The sequence below is a fragment of the Bufo gargarizans genome, chromosome 1, assembly GCF_014858855.1.
Source record: "Bufo gargarizans isolate SCDJY-AF-19 chromosome 1, ASM1485885v1, whole genome shotgun sequence".
Taxonomy (NCBI): domain Eukaryota; kingdom Metazoa; phylum Chordata; class Amphibia; order Anura; family Bufonidae; genus Bufo; species Bufo gargarizans.
Window position 1 is genome coordinate 430,440,717 of NC_058080.1, and position 22,570 is coordinate 430,463,286.

The 22,570-nt window shown below is 46.2% G+C and overlaps 1 protein-coding gene across 1 annotated transcript in view; it reads left to right on the plus strand.

Annotated features, from left to right (window-relative positions):
* LOC122932364 overlaps positions 1–22,570 on the plus strand; it is a 106,581-nt gene that overhangs the window by 28,571 nt on the left and 55,440 nt on the right. Inside the window, exons 3-4 of the mRNA XM_044286735.1 lie at positions 16,215–16,511; positions 17,204–17,306. Of these exons, the coding sequence (XP_044142670.1) occupies positions 16,215–16,511; positions 17,204–17,306 (400 nt within the window). The remainder of the gene's footprint in view (positions 1–16,214; positions 16,512–17,203; positions 17,307–22,570) is intronic.

Sequence of the window (22,570 nt, forward strand, 5' to 3'; positions counted from 1 at the left end):
CAGTGCTTACTGATTCTGGTATTCCTCTGAAGCGGAGGTTATTTCTCCTGCTTCTGTTCTCTTGGTCCTCTAGCTGAATATAGAGGGAGTTAAGGTGCTTCTGGTGAGCGCTTAAGTGGTCAGAGACTGCAGCCTGGTGCGAGGTAAGGGCAATATTCGCTTCTTCCAGTGCCTCCACCCGTCTGCCAATATGCTTCATATCTTCCTTAATGGAGCCGAGGTCGGACTTAAGCGGTTCCAGGGCCTCTGACAGTGCTCTCTTTAGGAAGGAACGAGAGAGTGCAAGCGTGTCCGCCTCAGGGGATTCGTCTCTCACCTTTTCAGCGGTGCATTCGGCTTGCTGCTTACTCCTCGGCGTGCGTGGCGGTTCCGGCGCCATTTTGGAGTCTCTGGCCGCATAGGACTGAGCCGCTTTCTTTATAAATTTCTCCATGCCGCCCGCTTGAAAAGTTGATCTGGGCGGTTCTGGGGTGTCAGCAGGTCTAGGGCCCCCGATCTTGACCATTTTGAGCTTGAATCGCTGAAGATTGGAGCTTCTGAGGGAATCGTTGTCAGGAGAGCTTCACATCACACAGCCATCCCATAAATATTGAGTTTTGATTGGCTGTTAACCCTTGCTTTATTACTGGAAAAAAAGGATTCAAATGGAAATTTTGCCCAAAATCGGGTGTTTTGGCACCGTTTTTATTTTATATTTTTAACACCGTTCATCCGAGGGGTTTGGTCAAATGTTATTTTTATAGCGACGACTTTTACGCACGCGACGATGCCCAATATGTATGGCTCTCAGACTTTGGAGACACTAAGCAGGCATCCTAAAACTGCGGCCCTCCAGATGTTGTAAAACTACAATTCCCACCATGCCCTGCTGATGGCTGTAGGTTGTCTGGGCATGCTGGGAGTTATAGTTTTACAACATCTGGAGGGCCGCAGTTTGAGGATGCCTGCACTAAAACTAATATTTTTTTGGGGAAAAAAAATTGTTTCTGTGTCTCCAAAGTCTGAGAGACATAGTGTTTTATGTTCTCTAGGGGACTGTTGGAGATTATAAAAATGTAGTACTCCATGGAAGTGTGATACTCCCTGAAGCAATCGATAATGCAGAGGCCCGGATGATCGGGGCACGTGTCGCACTGAGTGGTGGTGTCCTTCCGTATCCCCCTCTTGTGACACACTCTGCATCTTTTTTGGGTTCGTCCCTTCTTTCCAGTATGGGGGACCACACCTGGAAAGTGTTGGCCAGGGACGATCCGGGCGCCTCCAGTTCCCGAGGTACTCCGGCCTGCTCTTTCCCGGTCCGAAAAGATCAGGTCTTTGAGGACTGCCTCATAGAATTGGAGGAATGTCCCTGTGCTGCCAGCGCTTCGGGATAGTACAAAAGAGTTGTACATGGCAACCTGCACCATGTAGACCGCAACTTTTTTGTACCATGCCCGGGTTTTGCGCATGGCATTATATGGCTTGAGGACTTAAGCAGAGAGATCAACTCCTCCCATATACCGATTGTAGGCGACGATACAATCGGGCTTGAGGACCGTTGCCGCGGTACCTCGCACAGAGACGGGGGTGGTGCTGTTACCGTGGATTGTGGACAGCATAAGGACATCCCTCTTGTCCTTATACCTGACCAGCAACAGGCTTCCACTGGTAAGGGCACGGGTCTCACCCCTGGGGATAGGTACCTGGAGGGGGTGGGCAGGGAGGCCGCATTGATTTTTCCGCACGGTCCCACAAGCGAACGTGGATCTGGCGGCAAGGGACCTGAACAAGGGAATGCTGGTATAAAAGTTGTCCACGTACAAGTGGTAACCCTTATCCAGCAGTGGGTACATAAGGTCCCACACGAGTTTCCCGGTAACACCCAGAGTGGGGGGACATTCTGGTGGTTGAATCCGGGAATCTCGCCCCTCGTACACACGAAATTTGTAAGTGTACCCTGAGGTACTCTCACAAATTTTGTATAGCTTCACGCCATACCTCGCCCGCTTTGTGGGAATGTATTGGCGGAAACTGAGTCTCCCCTTGAACGCAACGAGAGACTCATCAACCGCGACCTCCCTTCCAGGTACGTAGGCCTGCTGAAATGTGGCCCCAAAGTGATCGATGACCGGCCGTATCTTGTACAGCCGGTCATAGGCAGGATCACTTCGGGGGGGACATGCTGCATTATCGGAATAATGCAGACATTTCCGGAAGGCCTCAAACCGGGAGCGTGTCATGGCCGTACTGTACAGTGGGGTCTGGTATAGGACGTCCCCACTCCAGTACAGCCTGACACTGGGTTTTTGCACTAGACCCATATGCAGCACGAGGCCCCAAAATGTCATCATCTCAGCTGCACTGACCGGCGTCCAGCCACCGGGTCTAGCCAAAAATGAGCCCGGGTTTTGAGCGACGAACTGTTGGGCGTACAGATTTGTCTGCTCCACCATCAGATTCACCAGTGGGTTACTGAAAAAAAAACTAAAAAAGTCTATTTCAGTAAACCCCACTGTGGGAATCTGGATTCCAGGATTGCCAGCGAAATCCAGAATCTCAGGCTCAAAGTCCACTGGGGGACACCAGCTAAGTTCATCGGCAGGGGGCTCCGGTGAACTTATTTGGTGGGCCGGGAAACCAGTACGAACCCCAGGGCGGCTCGTACTAGGGTGGGCCACAGGATCCCTAGCATGTGTGGCCCCTGGCTCCGCCTGGCGGCGTCTCCGCTGCCTTGGTGGCTCATCGTCATCCGATGATGAGGAGGATGCGGATGACAAAAGGAACGTGGGGTCATCCTCATCCTCACTGGGGCTCTCAGAGTCGGAGGCAATCTGGGCATATGCCTCCTCGGCCGAGAACACCCGGCGGGCCATGGGTGTGTGTGTGTGTATGTGCGTGCGTGTAAACCTTTATTCTATGTGCGTGTGTGTGGGGGCACGGGTGTTCACGTACTAAAAAGTCCAGGCAAAAAAAATGGGCAAGTGTTAGGAAAAAAAAATGCGGGGATGCGGGGGGGGGGCAAGTGGCAGGGGGGGTCTGGGGTCTGAAAGCTGAAACAAAAAAGTTTAGAATAAATGTGCTTTTTTTTTTTTTTTTTCTAACTTTTCCCTTCTATCCCTGCCTAAAGGTGCCTCTCCCTCACTGACCCTAACCTACCTGGGTGGCGATGGGTGCAGGAGGGTGATGGATGCCGATTAGGGGGACACAGGAGCTGGTGCTGGACGATGCTGCACGGTCAGGGTGCTGGACAGGAAGAGGAGGGGAGAGAGGAGCGCAGGAAGTTTGAATCTCGCGCCTCTCTCCCCTGCACCAATCAGCACCCTGGACAGCGGCGTTCAGCACCAGGGCCAGCTCCGCCTCTGCAAATCCTCGGACTGCGATAGGTGGTGTATAATTACGCCACCGATCGCAGTCTTTTTCCGGTTCATCGGGTCACAGGACACCCGAATGGACCGGAAACGCAGAAAACCGCAGGTCTGAAGGGGCCCATTATATTAGTGTAGTCCATTCAGCAATAGTGCCCATTAGTGTACTTTATTCAGTAAAAGTGTCAATTAGTGTATTCCATTCATTAATAGTGCCCATCAGTGTACTCCATTCAGTAATAGTGCCCATTTGTGTAGTCCATTCAGCAATAGTGCCCATTAGTGTACAGTACTACATTCAGTAATAGTGCCCATTAGTGTACTCCATTCAGCAATAGTGCCCATTAGTGTACTCCATTCAGTAATAGTGCCCATCAGTGTACTCCATTCAGTAATAGTGCCCATTAATATACTCTATTAAGTGATAGTCCCCATTAGTGTACTCCATTCAGTAATAGTGACCATTAGTGTATTCCATTCATTAATAGTGCCCATCAGTGTACTCCATTCAGTATTAGTACCCATTAGTGTACTCCATTCAGTAATAGTGCCCATTAGTGTACTCCATTCATTAATAGTGCCCATCAGTGTACTCCATTCAGTATTAGCACCCATTAGTGTAGTCCATTCAGTAATAGTGCCCATTAGTGTAGTCCATTCAGTAATAGTGCCCATTAGTGTACTCTATTCAGTAATAGTGCCCATTACCTGCTGCTGATGCCAGAACTCACTTGAGCTCTGTCAATTGCAGTCATCCTCGGTCACCACACTCTTCTTTGCTCCTTTTTTCCTTCAGATCTTCCTTTCCCACTGAATATTCTCTAAATATCTTTAACAAGTCAACAGCAACATAATTGGTGGAGTAGGGAACCAAGTACTCTCTATCCCACTATAGTATTGAACTGTATCTGTGTCCTTAGCTCACAGATGCAGTTGACATGTGTGCTCTCCTATGGCATTGGGTCAGGCAGCCAATACCACAGGACCCAATAGCATCAGCTATGGATAATATGCCAGCCTCATGACATCATGACTTGTCAACTTACCAGGATTTGTCCATGCACAGTACAGTAAATGGTCAATCTGCCCTTGCAGTCTACAAAGAACGGATGATCTTGGGAAGTGGAAGAAGACTTTAATCACAGCTGATTCTCCTGGGTGAGGAGATTAAAGATTGTACTCTTAAACACAAAATGTTCCCGCAACTTTTCCATCTGTAAATTCCTGCAGCTACTAAGACAATTCGACTAATAATCCCGGTCTCTTCTTATACAGGTTGTGTCTGACAGACTGTTAGGGACACCAAACGCTAGCTAATAGGGCAACAAAAGTCCTTTTAAGCACCAGTATAGGTGTGCTATCGATAGGTGTGATATACTGAGGGGTGCGATATACTTATAATATACTTTTATAATGAGTCAAAAACACATAGATCTATATAGTGATCACCTGGAAGTCCGGGGCCTAGGGGCTTACTAGGGCCATTTTTATATAGGGTAAGGTTCCGGACGGGGTCGCTCTTATCAGGGCGGGTGGTCTGTGGTTAGACTATCAGGGCCAGAATAGCACCCCCTGTTGGGCAATATCAGGGACAGTTCTTTGCCCACCCTGTCCTTCAATACCACATCATCATCTAGCCCAGGGATGGATGTTTTTTGCTTTCCCTCCGGGATTCATGGATGTGCACTGGATCCCCCCGGATTGTGGTAGGACATATGGTTTCTGATTTAGTGCCGCCGAGCACCTGATTTAGTGCCGCCGAGCACCTGATTTAGCACTTGTTATTGCCGACCACATCTATGCTTTTTGCTTAACTTTAATAATTTTATTTTATTTTAATTTTGAGGGATATCTTTTCCATTCACACGTCCGCAAAATGGGTCCGCATCCGTTAGAGAATTTTGCAGCCCCATTCATTTTCAATAGGGCCGGAATGTGCTGTCCACATCCGTGCTTCAGTTTCCGCAAAAAAATAGAACATGTCCTATTCTTGTCCGCAAATGCAGACAAGATTAGGCATTTTCTACTATAGTGCCGGCGATGTGCAGTCCACAAATTGCGGAATGCACATTGCCGGTGTCTGTGCTTTGCGGATCCGCAAAACACTTACGGACGTGTGAATGGACCCTCATAGTAACATTATTAAAGGTTACGTTTTATCTTCATGTATATTCTAACGGATTGCCTTCCTTGTACAATGTTATAATATGCTTTCTATGTTAGACAGTATATTATAGTGCATTTGTATTGTGCGGCAGTTGTGTGCGGTTCTGCTGCGATACCGCAGGTATATAGAGGGACAAGCGTTACTGGAACAAATCATTTCTACTGGTGTGATATACCAGTCGCCCCCCCAAAAAACTGATTGAAGCGGAGTGTTATAAACCAATATACTTTATTTATAGTGCATTTGGGTACTGTATAGTGCATTTGCGCATGCGCGTACGCGAAAATTATATTGCCGATATTTCGCATTGAAAAAAATAATGAATGGAGATCGCAAATTTGAATAATGCATCTGGTGTCACTGTCCATGTTGTGGGACTATTTGTGCACTTCTAGTAATTATTTCTTGGCTGCAAATATGAGCTGTGGGTTTTTCAGGTTCGCCTGCCATTAAAATGAATGAGAACCGCGCGCAAACTTGCTGTTCGCGAACATTTGATCGTTAGCAATCTGGTTTTTGGCTCTGAAGAGTATGGAAACACATTTTTTTGTTTGCCATGCTTTTGATGGCTAGGGTTTACATAACGTGTAGCTGTGATTTTGGTTTAAAGCCTCTTCTTAGCAAAGCTGAGTTGTTGAGGGGAGTCGGTCTTCTGTCTTCAGTGTTTTACTGAGTGCTGAAGACACATGTCAGACAAGCAGAGTGATGGACTGTGAGAGTTAGGGGACACGTACATAGTCAAAGACGAGGATGGTCACAGGAGGCAGGCTGGAAGCCTCGGTATATTACACACAGGTGTCTTCAGCATCAGGAAAATGCTGAAGACTGACTCTCCTTACCGACACTCCGAACTTTGTTGAGAAAAGAAACATTTGCCTAATAAAGTACTGTATATTACATGTGATGTTAAATACTTTTATGTTAAAAAGGCCAAAAGCATTATAGCAGTGATAACTTTATTGGATCTAATATCTATCTATCTATTCATCTATCTCATATCTATCTATCTATTCATCTATCTATCTCAGGGCCATCTTTAATATTGATTGGACCCTGGGCAAGAATTTACTTGGACCCCCTGGATCCCGCTTTCCCACACCCTAGCATGCAATCACGACCTCCACCACAACACACACACAAAAAATAAAAAAAATCCACACACCTCGTAGAGTAGTAAACTTTAATAATGTAAACATAAAGAACTGGTTCACAAATCAGTCCTTAGCTTTACCTATTTACCACCTGTAGCTTCTTTTAACCTCGTTCTTATAGTGTATTTTTATTAAAAGTTATATGTAGTTGGAAGAACACACAGTAACATGAAGCGTATCAGTGTACCACAGTGCTCCATAGCAATACAACTCACAGTAATGTGCGATGTGCAAGTATATCACAGATCACCTCAGCAATAAAATGCATAGAAAAGTGCAGTGAAATGGTCTTCCAACAGTCTTGAAGGAGTTCCCAGAGATGCTTAGCACTTGTTGGCCCTTTTGCCTTCACTCTGCGGTCCAGCTCACCCCAAACCATCTCGATTGGGTTCAGGTCCGGTGACTGTGGAGGCCAGGTCATCTGGGGCAGCACCCCATCACTCTCCTTCATGGTCAAATAGCCCTTACTTTCAAAGTTTTCCCAATTTTTCGGACTGACTGACCTTCATTTCTTAAAGTAATGATGGCCACTCGTTTTTCTTTACTTAGCTGCTTTTTTTCTTGCCATAATATAAATTCTAACAGTCTATTCAGTAGGACTATCAGCTGTGTATCCACCTGACTTCTCCACAATGCAACTGATGGTCCCAACCCCATTTATAAGGCAAGAAATCCCACTTATTAAACCTGACAGGGCACACCTGTGAAGTGAAAACCATTTCAGGTGACTACCTCTTGAAGCTTATCAAGAGAATGCCAAGAGTGTGCAAAGCAGTAATCAAAGCAAAAGGTGGCTACTTTGAAGAACCTAGAATATGACATATTTTCAGTTGTTTCACACTTTTTTGTTATGTATATAATTCCACATGTGTTAATTCTTAGTTTCGATGCCTTCAGTGTGAATCTACAATTTTCATAGTCATGAAAATAAAGAAAACTCTGAATGAGAAGGTGTGTCCAAACTTTTGGTCTGTACTGTATATATATATATATATATATATATATATATATACTGTATATATACAGTGAGGAATAGAAGTATTTGAACACCCTGCGATTTTGCAAGTACTCCCACTTAGAAATCATAGAGGGGTCTGAAATTCACATTGTAGGTGCAGTCCCACTCTGAGAGACAGAATAAAAAAAAAATCTGGAAATCACATTGTATGATTTTTTAAGAATTTATTTGCCTTGCACTGCTGAACATAAGAACACCTGAGAAAATTAGTGTTAATATTTGGTACAGAAGCCTTTGTTTGCAATTACAGAGGTCAAACGTTTCCTGTAGTTCTTGACCAGGTTTTGCACACACTGCAACAGGGATTTTGGCCCACTCCACCACACAGATCTCCTCTAGATCTGTCAGGTTTTGAGGCTGTCGCTGAGCAACACAGAGTTTCAGCTCCCTCCAAAGATGTTCTATTGAATTTAGTGTGGGGGGTTCAGCCAGCACAACCCTGTATGCAGGTGCACATTGCTATGGCAAAATACAGATACAAACGCAAAAACACAAATGCAATCGCACTCTGCAACCAGCACTCTGCCCTGCCTCTATGCTGGATGTTGAATGAGGCATTAGTGTACATTTTGGCCAAAGCGTAATAAGCCACTCACCACGTCAAGGTCGAATCTATGAGTGGTCCCTAACACTAGTTCCTACCTGTTATGGGCCATGACAGCCACACAAAGTCCAGGGAGTGCAGGTACAGCATGCACGCCAGGCACACTCTGCTTTTAAACCCGTCCGGTGCCATTACAGCTTTCATCGGATCCAGGGATGCAAGTACCAACATGCATGCTGAGCCCACTATATACTTCTCCTGGAGCCAAATGGCTACTGGTAGGCGCTATGAAAGGAGACTCAGTTTTATACTGACTTTAAAACCAGCCTCCAGGGCAGACTAACTGGTCAGGTGTGCATGACTGCTTGGAGATTGCCACGCCTCCCATATATACTACAAAGAAAAAAATGTGGGGGGTTCAGCCAGCACAACCCTGTATGCAGGTGCACATTGCTATGGCGAAATACAGATACAAACGCAAAAACACAAATGCAATTGCACTCTGCAACCAGCACTCTGCCCTACCTCTATGCTGGATGTTGAATGAGGCATTAGTGTACATTTTGGCCAAAGCGTAATAAGCCACTCACCATGTCAAGGTCGCCTCTATGAGTGGTCCCTAACACTAGTTCCTACCTGTTATGGGCCATGACAGCCACACAAAGTCCAGGGAGTGCAGGTACAGCATGCACGCCAGGCACACTCTGCTTTTAACCCGTCCGGTGCCATTACAGCTTTCATCGGATCCAGGGATGCAAGTACCAACATGCATGCTGAGCCCACTATATACTTCTCCTGGAGCCAAATGGCTACTGGTAGGCGCTATGAAAGCAGACTCAGTTTTATACTGACTTTAAAACCAGCCTCCAGGGCAGACTAACTGGTCAGGTGTGCATGACTGCTTGGAGATCGCCACGCCTCCAATATATACTGGCGATCTCCAAGCAGTCATGCACACCTGACCAGTTAGTATGGTTATCCTGGCCATATGCTTCGGGTTGTTGTCATGTTGGAAGACCCAGCCACGACCCATCTTCAATGCTCTGACTGAGGGAAGGAGATTGTTGCTCAAAATCTCACAAAAAATGGCCCCATTCATCCTCTCTGCAGAAAAGCACCCCCAAAGGATGATGTTACCACCCCTATGCTTCACAGTAGGGAGGGTGTTCTTGGGATGCAACTCATATTTATTTTTCCTCCAAACACGACGAGTGAAGTTTAGACCAAAAATTTATACTTTGGTCTCATCTGACCACATGACTTTCTCCCATGCCTCCTCTGGATCAGACGGGCCTGGACATGTGATGATTTGAGCAGGGGAACCTTCCGTGCAATGCATGATTTGAAACCATGACGGCGTAGTGTTCTGCCTACAGTGACCTTTGAAACTGTGGTCCCAGCTCTCTTCGTGTCATTGACCAGCTCCTCTCTTGTAGTTCTGGGCTGATTCCTCACCTTTCTTATCCTCAGTGATACCCCACGAGGTGAGATCTTGCATGGAGCCCCAGTCCAAGGGAGACTGACAGTCGTCTATAGCCTCTTCCATTTTCTAACAATTGCTCCAACAGTTGATATATTTTCACCAAGGTGCTTGGCAATTGCCCCGTAGCACTTTCTAGCCTTGTGGAGGTCTACAATTTAGTCTCTGGTGTCTTATGACAACAGTTTGGTCTTGCCCATGGTAGTAGCTGGCGTCTGACTGACTGGTTTGGGGTGAACAGGTGTCTTTAAAGAGCTCAGGCAGGTGCTACTAAGTTAGATTAATGAGTGGAGTAGAGGTGGACATTTTAAATGCACAGTAACAGGTCTTTGAGAGGCAGAATTCTTGCTGTTTCTCAGGTGTTCAAATACTTTTGTATGTTCAGCAGTGCAAGACAAAGATAAATTCTTTAAAAATCATACAATGTGATTTCCTAATTCTTATTTTTTTTTTTATTCTGTCTCTCAGAGTAGGAATGCAATTTCAGACCCCTCCATGATTTCTAAAAGGGAGAACTTGCAAAATCACAGGGTGCTTCTGTTCCTCACTGTGTATGTGTATATATATATATATATATATATATATATATATATATATATAATAGCTTACAGTGAATTCTTACAGTTCTGAAGACTCCAGCAAACTCAGGATCAGTGCTCTGGGCAGCTAGGCATAGGGCTGGAAGTGGGCACCGCTCTGCAGTTCAGGAAGGAGACCGGAGTTCGGCTCACCCTAGCGTTGCAGTGCCTCCGTGTGACATCACTGTGCGCGACGTACGCAAAGGGCAGGGAAGGTCGAGAGAAGGAGCAAGCAAGTACCGTATTTTTCACCCTATAAGATGCACTGGCCCATAAGACGCACATAGGTTTTAGAGGGGGACAATAAGAAAAAAAATGTTTTCATTATACCTCAGAACTCCAATGTTAATCAGACCTCAGCTAACAGCCCCAATAAGATTACCAATGTTAATAAGACCTCATATCAGACCCCCAATCAGACCCCAGCTCAGACCCCAATATGAATGACCCCCAATTAGAACTAAGATAAGAGCCCCATGCCTCTCATCAGCCCCCATTAGCCTCATATCAGCCCCCATTAGCCTCATAGCAGCCCCCAGTAGCCTCATAGCAGCCCCCAGTAGCCTTATAGAAGCCCCCAGTAGCCTCATAGCAGCCCCCAGTAGCCTCAAAGCAGCCCCCAGTAGCCTCAAAGCAGCCCCCAGTAGCCTTATGCCAGCCCCCAGTAGCCTCTCATCACCCCCAGTAGCTTCTCATCAGCCCCCATCAGCCTCCCCATCAGCCCCTAGTGCCTCTCACCAGCCCCAAGAAGTGTCCATCACCCTCATAAATATAAAAAAAAATAAAACACTTACCTCTCCTGCTCCTGAATGTCACTGCTCCCCTCCTCCAACACGATCTGCATCCTCCTGCTGTTGGCTGTGCTGTGAGTCGCTCTGTGACGTCATGCTGTGCGCAACCCTGCACAGCCAACAGCCAAGGACCAGCAAGCGGTGAGTACAAAGCCTTTACCGCTTCCTGGTCTTCCAGTATTAATTTACGACGATGTCATCATTGAATTTGTGGGCAGTGGCCAGCGGGGCTCAAGAGAAAGCTGGGGCCCCCCAGGAGCAACTGGGTCCAGGGAAGCTGCCCCTTTTGCCCTGTGTTAAAGACGCCCGTGATCTATCTCATATCTATCTATCTTTCTTTGCAAGCTTTCAGAGCACAGAGGCTTCATCAGGCAGTATACAATTACAAATGAATAACTGAGTAAGACATAAAGTATGTACAGTACATGGGGTGATACATCATCAAGATTAGTGTTGATCGAGCTGCTACACATCCAATAAACGTGCAGGTAAGTACTGCCCTTCACTGTAATGTAGTAGCTGTGAGGAATATGGATCAATATTTAATGGCAGCCATGATATTCATCTGATTCACATTTGTCAGTGTACCTGCAAAATAAGTTCTCACTCCAACCATCTGATTGTCAGAGAGCAGAGGTAGTGAACTCCACAGGGGTTCTGACTTCAATGAGGCCACATGCGTACGAATTCACACCTCAACCAGCAGGTACAGAGGCCAGCTAATCCTACAGGAAAACCTCTCTGTAGGGGGTCTCAGCCCTTGCCCAGATCTATCAATTCCCCCCAGACATCATGGAAGCGGAGGTTCATAAGGAATTATAAATCACCCATCCATCCCAGACATAAGTCAAATATATTTATGCGATCCTGGGGCAAGGATGAACATGCCCATGGTCATAGGATGGAGGTCGGGTGCCAGGGAGAGGAGCTATACATATCTCCCCACAGAAACCAAATAACAGTACCATGCTTGGACTCTACTGCTAGCCGAAACTAAGGCGGGTCTTTTGGTCCCAGAACCGTCTCCCTGTGACCTTCTGGTCTGGAGCTATGAACCCTAAAGGGTTTTGTGGGTCATTGGGTTGCCAGCATCATCAGGGAGAGGGGGACCCTTCCCAGAGGCAGGAAAAGGGAGGGGCCGGCTACAGTTTAAAAGGCTTGTGCCAGCAAGTGGGTGTTTCTTTCTCTGAAAGGGGGTCACATCGTGCCATGTGTTTGGAGAGACCTGGAAACTGCTGACATCACTTCCCCCACGTGACTGCAGCCAAAGACTATTCCACCATCATAACACAAAGGGAGAGCTGTGCTAATGAAGGGAAAGATAGTGAAATTTTCTTTTTTTCATTTGAAAAACTTGTCAGAAACCCAAAAGTCCTTTTAAGGACTATTATTGTGTGTGGCAGCAGCAATAAATATTTTTTGCGCAAACTGCGCTAAATTGCTAAAGCTTTACCGACCCAAAAGTCCTTATAAGGACTATTGTGTGTGGCAGCAATATCTATTTTTAGCATATCCTGTGTTAAATAGCATTCAATAGTTAGACCGCTGCAGACAGTAACATTATCTGCGCTATATCTCCTGTGTAACGTGTGCTCATCACAAAAGTATCTCTGACATCTAGTGTACTTTTTCCATAGACAGCGATATTAGCTGCACTACATCTACTGTGTAACATGTGCACATCCCAAAAATATTAATGACATCAAATGTACTTTGTCCGTAGACGGTGTCCGCTGCGGACAGTAAAATTACCTGTGGTACTTCTCCTGTGTAACGTTTCCACATCCCAAATACCTGTGACATTCTCTGTAATTTTCTAATAGCCTCTGCTGACATCAGCAACATTATCTGCGGTATTTCTTCTGTGCAACGTGTGCGCATCCCAAATACCTGTGACATTCCCTGTAATTTGATATCAGCCACTGCTGACATCAACGATATTATCTGCGGTATAGCTACTGTGTGACGTTTCCACATTCCAAATACCTTTTTGAATTTTTTGTAGCATATACTTACAAATCCAACGCTACTGTACATGTGACATACTTTCAAGCATATAAAACATTTAATATGAAGAAGGCAAGCATTAATGGACAGGGAAGTGGCCGTGATGCTGATGGTGCACGCAGAGGCTGTGGCCCTGGGCGCGTTGAAACTGTGCCTGCTAACAGAGCACAAGAAAAATAATCATCCACGATACATAGCTTCATGTCCCAGTTTGCATGGTGGCGCAGGACAACGCTCTCAAAGTCAGACCAGTGCGACCAGGTGGTCGGTTGGATTGCAGCAGATAATGCTTCCAGTCGGTTAAGCACCACCCTGTGTTCCACCAAGTCCAGTTTTAGTAGCCAAGAGTCTGGTCAACACAATCCTCATCCTGATTCTCCTTCCTCCAACCATGGAGAGTCTTGCCAAACAAGTGATGCCCCCATTGGGATATTCTGAGGAGCTCTTCTCAGCACCATTCCTTCATTTGGGCCTCTCAACATGCCCGCTTGAAGAGGGACATGAGATCTTGTGCCCTGATTCTCAAACTCTTGAGCATCCACAGTCACAAGAAGATGACGGTGGGGAACGGCAATTAGTGTTTCACAAGGTGGATGATGATGAGACACAGTTATCAATAACTGAGGTTGTTGTTAGGTCAACAAGTCAGGAGGATAAGCAGAGTGAGGAAGTGGAAGAAGAGATGGTGGACGATGAAGTCACTGATCCAACCTTGGAAGGTGGCCAGCCGAGCGAGGATAGCAGTACAGAGGGGGATTGATCCACAGCACCGCAACTGGCTGGAAGAGGCAATGGGTTGGCAAAAGGGAGAAGGTGGGCCACATCAAACAGGCCCACAACTGTTCCCCGGAGCACCCCCTTGTGGCAATCTCCCTTGCCAAGGGGTAGGTGTTCCGCAGTCTGGCGTGTTTTTGAGGAAAGTGTGGACGCCCCTGCCATACAGAAATGAGCAGGGGCGTGAACACTAGCAAACTCACCAACACCAGCATGATCCGCCACATAGCATCAAAGCACCGTAATAGGTGCGCCGAACGCCTGGGTCCACAATCTGTGTCTGTGGGTCATAACACTGCCTCCTCTTCCCCTGTATTACGTGCTAGCCAATCCCCTGTCAAAGCCACAGGCCCGGATGCCTCCCTGCACCTGGACCTTCGCAAGCACCACATCCACTTCCGTGTCCCAGCGTAGTGAACAAATGTCCTTACCCAGGCATTTGAACGCAAGCGCAAATACCCAGCCCCCCACCCACAGAACATAGCACTAAATGCGCAACTTTCCAAATGACTGGCCCTGGAAATTTTGCCATTTAGGTTTGTAGACACTGAGGCCTTGCGCAGCCTGATGTCGGCGGCCATCCCTCGTTACGCAGTCCCCAGCCGCCACTTTTTTTCATAGTGTTTCATCCCTGCCTTACACCAGCATGTGTCCCATAACATCCCCCGTGCCCTGACCAACACAGTTACTGGGAAGGTCCACTTAACCACAGACATATGGACAAGTGCTTTCAGCCAGAGATGCTACATTTCCCTGACAGCACACTGGGTGAATGTTGTGGAGGCCGGGAGCGAGTCGTACCCTGGGATGGCACAGGTGCTACAGACGCCAAGGAATGTGGGCCCTACTTCCATCAGGATTTCTGCCACCACCTACATTAGTGGCTCCAACCCCCACTTCTCCTCCTCCGCCTGCTTCTCCACTTGGACCTCAGAATTATTCTCTTGCAGCACCAGTCAGCCATTAGTCGGTAGCTGGAAGCAGTGTAGCACTGCAGTGGGGAAGCGTCAATAGGCCGTGCTGAAGCTGGTCTGCTTAGGTGGCAAACAGCACACCGCCGCAGAGCTGTGGCAGGGGATAAGAGACCAGACTGAGCTGTGGCTCTCGCCACTCAACCTAGAACCAGGCATGGTTGTGTCTAATAATTGCCGTAACCTGGTGGTGGCTTTGGAGCTCGGAAAGCTCACACAAATCCCATGGCTAGCCCAAGTCTTCCACTTAGTGGTTCAGCGGTTTCTCAAAACCTACCCCAATTTGCCTGAGCTACTGGTGAAGGTGTGCTGCTTGTGTGCCTATTTCCACCAGTCATCAACAGCTTCAGCCGGTCTGTCAACGGCAATTACAATTGCCAGCTCACCGACTGTTGTGCGCCGTGAGCACACGCTGGAACTCGACGTTCCACATGTTGGTCAGGCTTTGTGAGCGGCAGAGTGCAGTAGTGGAATACCAGCTGCAACATAGTCGTCGCCTTTCCAGTCAGCTTCCACTCTTCACAAGCGAGGAGTGGGCATAGATGTCTGACCTCTGTGAAGTTTTTAGTGATGAGCGGCAGGGGCAATATTCGAATTTGCGATATTTCGCGAATATATGGTAGAATGTTCGTCATATATTCTCAAATATTCGTGTTCGAGATATTTGTTTTATTGCGAAAATCTGTAGAAAAGAATATACTGCTATATATTTGTTTTTAGAATATTTGTCATTTTTTCCATCTAAACAAATGATTCCTCCCTGCTTAAAATGCTTGTGGTCAATGAGTCATTGGCTCACAAGCAAGAAGAAGGGAGGAATCATGACTTTAGATGTTGAAAAAAAGACGAATATTCTAAAAAACGAATATATAGCACTATAGCGAATATATTTGTTTTGACATTTCTTAGAATATTCGTCTTTCTTTTTTTCTCCAAACAGTACAGTTAAACCCCTTTGAAATACTCCTCCCCACAAGCATCCCCGTCACCATGGGAACGCCTGGTGGTTAGAATATACTATCGGATCTGAGTTAGATTGTGAAAACTCAAATCCGATGGTATATTCTAACACAGAGGCGTTCCCATGGTGATGGGGACGCTTGAAGTTAGAGTATACCAGAAGGCACATACATACTGGCCCCCTGCTGCCTGGCGGGACCTGACATCTGACAGGGCACTGTGATCCACATAATTAACCCCTCAGGTGCCGCACCTGAGGGGTTAATTGTGCAGATCACAGCACCCTGTCAGAGGTCGGGTGCCGCCGGGCAGCAGTGCACCCCCCCACTATTAAAATCATTCATGGGGGTTCAACTAAATACACGTGAGGTTTAGGTTACACGTCCTTCACCGTTCTAACCATTATCACATAATTTTCTATTTTTATAGAGCTCACAGATAAAGCTACTATCTCCTCTACAAGGCTGGTGGATGGGGAGGAGGTGACATTGACCTGTACAAGTCCTGGTAGATGTCGGCATATAAGACCACAGATTACATGGGAAGGACCCATTACTGATATAAGACAGAAGATGTATGATGTCACCTATGGAGATGGCAGCAGAACCTTCCATTCCAATATCACATTCACCCCAAGAAAGTCACACAACAATTCTGCATTATTCTGTAAAGTGACCTTCAAATCAAACTTGACCACAGTGCAGAAGAGGACAATGAATGTTGTATGTAAGTCAGACTCATCGTAATATCACATATTCCTTACTAAACAGGAAGGGGATTTATGGAGGTCTATTATGCAGATGTCCTTGCCGAAGAGTGCACCAAAAATGACCAATTACCTGCAACCAAGAATAAATTATATAGTGGTAGACATTACATTGAGCTGTATTTATAGAATTTAAAGCAACTTGAAAGACTGAAAAATAAAAATGTGAATAAAATGTAAAAAATATAAAATGCATCATATTACGACTGCCAGACTGTGTATTAATTATGCCACTATGACAGTAGCGTACAGCTGCTTAGGCCAAGTTCACATCAGTGTTAGGAGCAGAAAAACAGCCAAAAAAAAAAAAACATTTTATTTTGAGCATTAATTGTGATCAGTTTACTTCAGTTCCGTCAGGTTGAATTTATTTTTTACAGCAAAAAAGTACAGGACCTTTCTTTCACTCAAAAAAGAAAAACTATTTGAGGAAACTGACACAAATTGATGCAAACCGAGCACAACTGATGCCCAAAATAACCCATAGAACAGATATATGGAAACCACAACATTGTATTTTTGTTTTTTGGAAGAATCTGCGATAGGCCGGAACCTGCTGGAATCCCCACCACAGATGTGAACATAGCCTTTGTTCTTTTTTATAAGAAAAACGTACGGAAGCAAAATAATTTTTTTTTCTGTTTTCTTTTAGGGTCAGAGTTACAATTTATCGCTGTGATGGGGGCTGCAGTTGGCGGATTTCTTTTATTCATGCTCATTTTGATAGGAGCTTTCTTAATTAAACACTTCAGAAAGTAAGTCTGTGCTTTTGCTTCAGCCATGAACCGACCATGCATCCAGAATGCAGTGTGCCAGCAAGCTGCTCATAAGCCACTCTCAGAAAGACTTTGTGCACACAACTGTGTCCCTATTTCGGTCCGATACGTAAAAATGCGGATACCTCCCTTGTGCACTCCTCACTCCCATTATATTCTTGTCCACAATTCAAATCAGAATAGGACAAAACTGAAACAGCGCATCCTCCTCCCCAATGCCAACTTCTTAACCTAACCCCTTCCCTTCAGCCCATGGCCATTCAGCTGCCCCCCCCCCCTGCCCCTACCTCGTGCTGCCTGAGGCCTCCCCGGCCTCATTTAGGTGCACCCCTGTCTGCAGAACAACCACAGGAATTTGCTAAATATTTAGATGTACAGTATGCCCCATAGAGATAAACAGGTCAGTGTGATAACCGTTACCAAAAAAGTGCAGATCTCATAGTCCTGTGCATGAGGCCTTAACCAGAAAATTTAAGTAAAGGGTTGCTGTCTTAAGGAAGTTGTCCAACTTTTTGATTTTAAAAACATATCTCCCAGATAAAAAAAAAAAAAATAATAGAAAAGCATGGATCACGCATCCCCATGCCATGCATTGACCTATCAACATCGCCTCTCAGCGTAATTAATACCATACAGCCCCATATTCTACATACAAGCCATTTGCATGCGGTTTGCTAAAAAGGCATGAGACTGTTCACCACGCCCAGGTTGCCTGCTCTAATTTGGCGCACCTGCCACTGACCCCCCACACCGCACCAGCAGACAGCGTGACCCAGCAGTCCAACAGCACCCCTGCTGAGACTAAGCCCCCAGATTGAATAATATCAGATCATTGGGGGTCCATTACCTGGCACCCATATCAATCAGCCGTTTGTGGCAATGGATGGAGCCAGTAACAGAAGGCTCCATTACCTGTGCAGTGGCTGTGCCAGCATACAGAAAAACAGCTCCCATTAAAGGGGTTGCACCACCATTAAATGTAGTTTTAATATAGTTCAGTGCAAAAACCTAGTTAATTCAGTAATTTGCTTTCTGTTACAAAAATGCACCATTTTTGAGATATTTGATTTAATGCATTATGATGGTGCCCCCTGGTGTTCAATCAGTATAGTAATGTGCATGTCCACTTACTGAACTAGGTCCATGTATCCATGTGAGGTTTGGGGCTGGCCCTAGCTTTGTTAGAAAGACAGTTATGTATGTACTATGGGGCACATTTATTAAGACCGGCGTTTTAGAAACCAGCCTTAATAAACCCATAAGGTGGCGGTGGTTCCGCTGAAGTTATGAGGAGGTGCCGGCAATCAGATGAAAAACATCCAAACCACCCACCATAAATATACAGCAGAAAAGCCATTGTTTATAAACAGCAGAGTCCTGGGCTAATGTCTGCGATTGGTAATAATCCCAATCGCAGACATTTAACCCTTCAGATGCCATGATAAATTGCGACCATATCATCTGAGATGGTTTTCCTCAGGAATGCTGCACTCCAGGGGGCCGTAACGGCTTCCTTGTACAGAGATTGGGAAAGCCATTCCTTCTCTGTGGCTGGCTAAGTCGCTCTAAAGCAGGGGTGCACAACCTTTTCTGGTCGGGGGCCACATTGTCAGACTGAACTAATCCCAAGGGCCGAAAATAAAACTTAAAGGGATATTACTAATTTAAATACTGATTTTATAGCATACTGAACATACAGTACATAAGTGTCTGATTACATTTAGAGGACTCTGATCTAATGGGATAATACATGAAAAATACATGTGACCATAGACATACCTGTCTTTTCACAGATGGTTAGGGGCCACACAGAATGGTTGTGCACCCCTGCTCTAAAGGATCCAAGGCTGACACAGCTATGTTCCCATGAAACATAGTGGCAGGGCTCCATAGTAACATTGGCAACCCCTCATAGACTGCAATGCTAATTCATTGCACTCTGTGAGAGAAGCGAACTGATCATCAAATGCTCAAATTTCCTAAAGGGAATTTTAAAAAGTGTAAACATAAAAAATAAAATGAAAATAAAAAAATAAAAAAACATACAATTTCAAATCACCCCAATTTCCCCATAATAAAATAAATAAATAAACAAACATTCAATTCGGACGGTTCGACAAATGTGTCAAAACGTATAATGGTGTAGAACACTGCATTGCAGAAACATGAATAGGGAGTCTGCTGTGGTAGTGAAACAATACTGTGAGTCCGTATGACATGCAGATGACAGGCGTCGCTCTTAGAATCACTGCACACTTCACTTATTTGGGCAGTCACGGGGCCAAAACTGACCAAATATCCCAAGTGTGAACTTAGCCTTACAGATCGATGTTAGCGCCAGGTATAACGAACCGTGCAGAGGCCCAAGATCCTACTATAGAGCGAAAGAGCACACTCCTTTTACACCGTCTTCGGCCTAGTTCACACAAACTTTTTTTTTGCGAGTGTACGGGCCTTTTTTTTGTGTTCCGTATACGGTCCGTATACGGAACCATTCATTTCAATGGTTCCGCAAAAAAAACGGAATGTACTCTGTATGCATTCCGTTACCGTATTTCCGTTTTTCCGTTCCGTTGAAAGATAGAACATGTCCTATATTTGGCCACAAATCACATTCCGTGGCTCCATTCAAGTCAATGGGTCCGCAAATGCATCCGTATGTCTTCCGTATCCGTTCCGTTTTTTCTGAACCATCTATTGAAAATGTTATGCCCAGCCCAATTTTTTCTATGTAATTGCTGTATACTGTACATGGCATACGGAAAAACGGAACGGAAAAACGGAAAGGAAACGGAAACACAACGGAACTCAAAAACGGAACAACGGATCCGTGAAAAACGGACCGCAAAAAACTATAAAAGCCATACGTTCGTGTGAACTAGGCCTTAGGCTGATTCCACATAGATTTCTACAGAACCTTTTCTGTTACACGCTGGGACAAGTAGTGGCCCCCTGACAGAGTGGAGAAGGTGTCAGCAGTAAGTTTGTGTTGACGTCACTATTTATTTTGCCCTTCCATCATAAGAACAACCCCAAAAAAATGTATTTTCAGGATCCCCCTTCACATGGTCAGCAAGGCCCAAAAAAACAGGAGAGGATCCAAAACAGAGATTACATGTGATTGGAAAGTTTACATGTCTTCTCTGTTTTGTACCCACTCCTGCTTTTGCCTTCCTAATCATGAGCATATCCTGCTATAAAATAGAGACAGTGTTATACAGGCCTTATGGATGTTCTAAAGACAGAGTCTGCCAGACAGATCAGAAGAAAGGTAAAAAAAATGGTGATCTCAACAAGGCCAATCAGGGACAATAGTGGCCCCGTCATAGAGTGGGGAGGGTGGAAACAGCATGAGGAATCAACACAGTGGCCCAGTGATAGAGTGGTGAGGTGGCTACAGCATGAGGAGTCAACACAGTGGCCCAATGACAGAGTGGTAAGGTTGGGCGCAAATAGCAGTGGCAGTAACAGTACAAAATGGTGAGTGGCAGTGGAAGCACATGGCAGCAGGTGTGTGGCAGCATCCAAATAATGGCTGAAGCAGATGGCCAGGAGAAAAGGGTCTTTTTTGACAAAGTTTGGGTGTGGCACCCAGAATGATCTAGTCTGTTGCATCAAGAACTGTAGTGTAGAAATCCTGGCTGATCCACGCCTGATTCATCTTTACAAAGGTCAGATCTCTGCACATTTTGGGTGGAAAGGCAAGTTCTACTTGGGGTAACTATGCCCCCCCCCCCCCCGCTGCACTAAACACCCGCTCTGATGCCACACTACTAGCCGAGCAGGAAAGCTTGTCGAGTGCAAACTTAGCCAGTTGCAGCCACAAATCAAGTTTGGCTGCCCAGTACTCCAGGGGATCTTCCATGTGAGATGGCAGGGTGCAGTTCAAGCTACCATCTGCTGGTTCAGGTTCTGCTCCATGTCTTGCTGCTGCTGCTCGTGGGTGGTTTCTTCACTAGGCGGGTGAATAAAAGTGCTCATTAGAGACTCTAGACTTAAGGTGCTGCTGATGGTGCTGGTATTGCTTCTCCTCCCCCACCCCCCTCCAGCAGCCATGGCAGTGGAAGGTGAGCGCAAAGGAACCCCCCCCGGTCAGACCTTCGTAAGGATGGGAAATGGGACACATAGGCAGCGGCCAACTGACTATATAGGATGTCTCAATAGTAGTTCCGTTTATCCTCCCTATCAGCGGGTGAAAAAAGGGTCCCCATTTTGGACCATTAGCAAGGGTCTGACATAGGGGAGAGCCAGTAGTCATCCCTCTGCCGAATTGTGACAATTTTGCTGTCACTACGACTCTCTGCCTCCATCTCCACTGCATACTGCCACGGTGTGTCGGGGTCATCTGTCTGGTGTTCCTCGTCACCCTCTAGCTCCTCCTGCTCCTCCTATCCTGTCATTTTTGCAGAAAAAACACCCATTTCCGTATACATTGCTTGTGCGTGAATGTCCTCCTCCTCCTCCTCCTCCTCCAGTTCAGCTTCACAGGGCTCAGGTGGCCTTGAGATGTAGGCGCCATGTCTCCTGTACCCTGACCAGATTTAGCAGCAACTGTACCAGGATATGAAGCAGTGGAATGATGTTGTTCATCCCATAGTTCCCGTAGTCCTGGCGACTGACAAAGCGGCGTCTTCAAAGGGCCCTAGCCATCGGCAGGTGTCACGAATGAGCTACTAGCTAACGTCAAAGTTACACAGGGGAGTTCTCCTGTCTGCCTGCATCATCAAGAAATCTTTTTTGACCTTCCTCTGCTCATATAGTTGGTCCAACATATGGAGCGTGGAGTTCCAATGGGTGGAATTGTCACATATGAGGCGATCTTGGGGAAAGCCATCCTGCCTTTGCAGCTCAAGAAGGGTGTGCTTTGCAGTGTAAGAGTGGCTGAAGTGCATGCAGTTTCCTGGCCATTTTTAGGATGTTTTGGTAGAAGACTTCAGGAACTGCTTTACAACCAGGGTGCATGGTTTAGCCCTCCTTGATGCAGTGCCAACACAATGTTCTTCCCGTTGTCAGTGACCCTGGTTTCCGATTTTCAGTTGGTGAGGAGACAGCCAGGATTCGATTTCTTGATAGAGGACGCAGAGCAGTCCCAGGTAAACTAGGTGACAACGCAGTGCCCTGCACATGTGGTATGTTGGAGGAGCACTCCGAATTGTTCCTGCAGTGGAGGCTGAGGACAAGGTGGAGGATGAGGAGGCAGGGGAGGACATTGGCACAGGACCCATGGCTTGAGATCGTTGAGG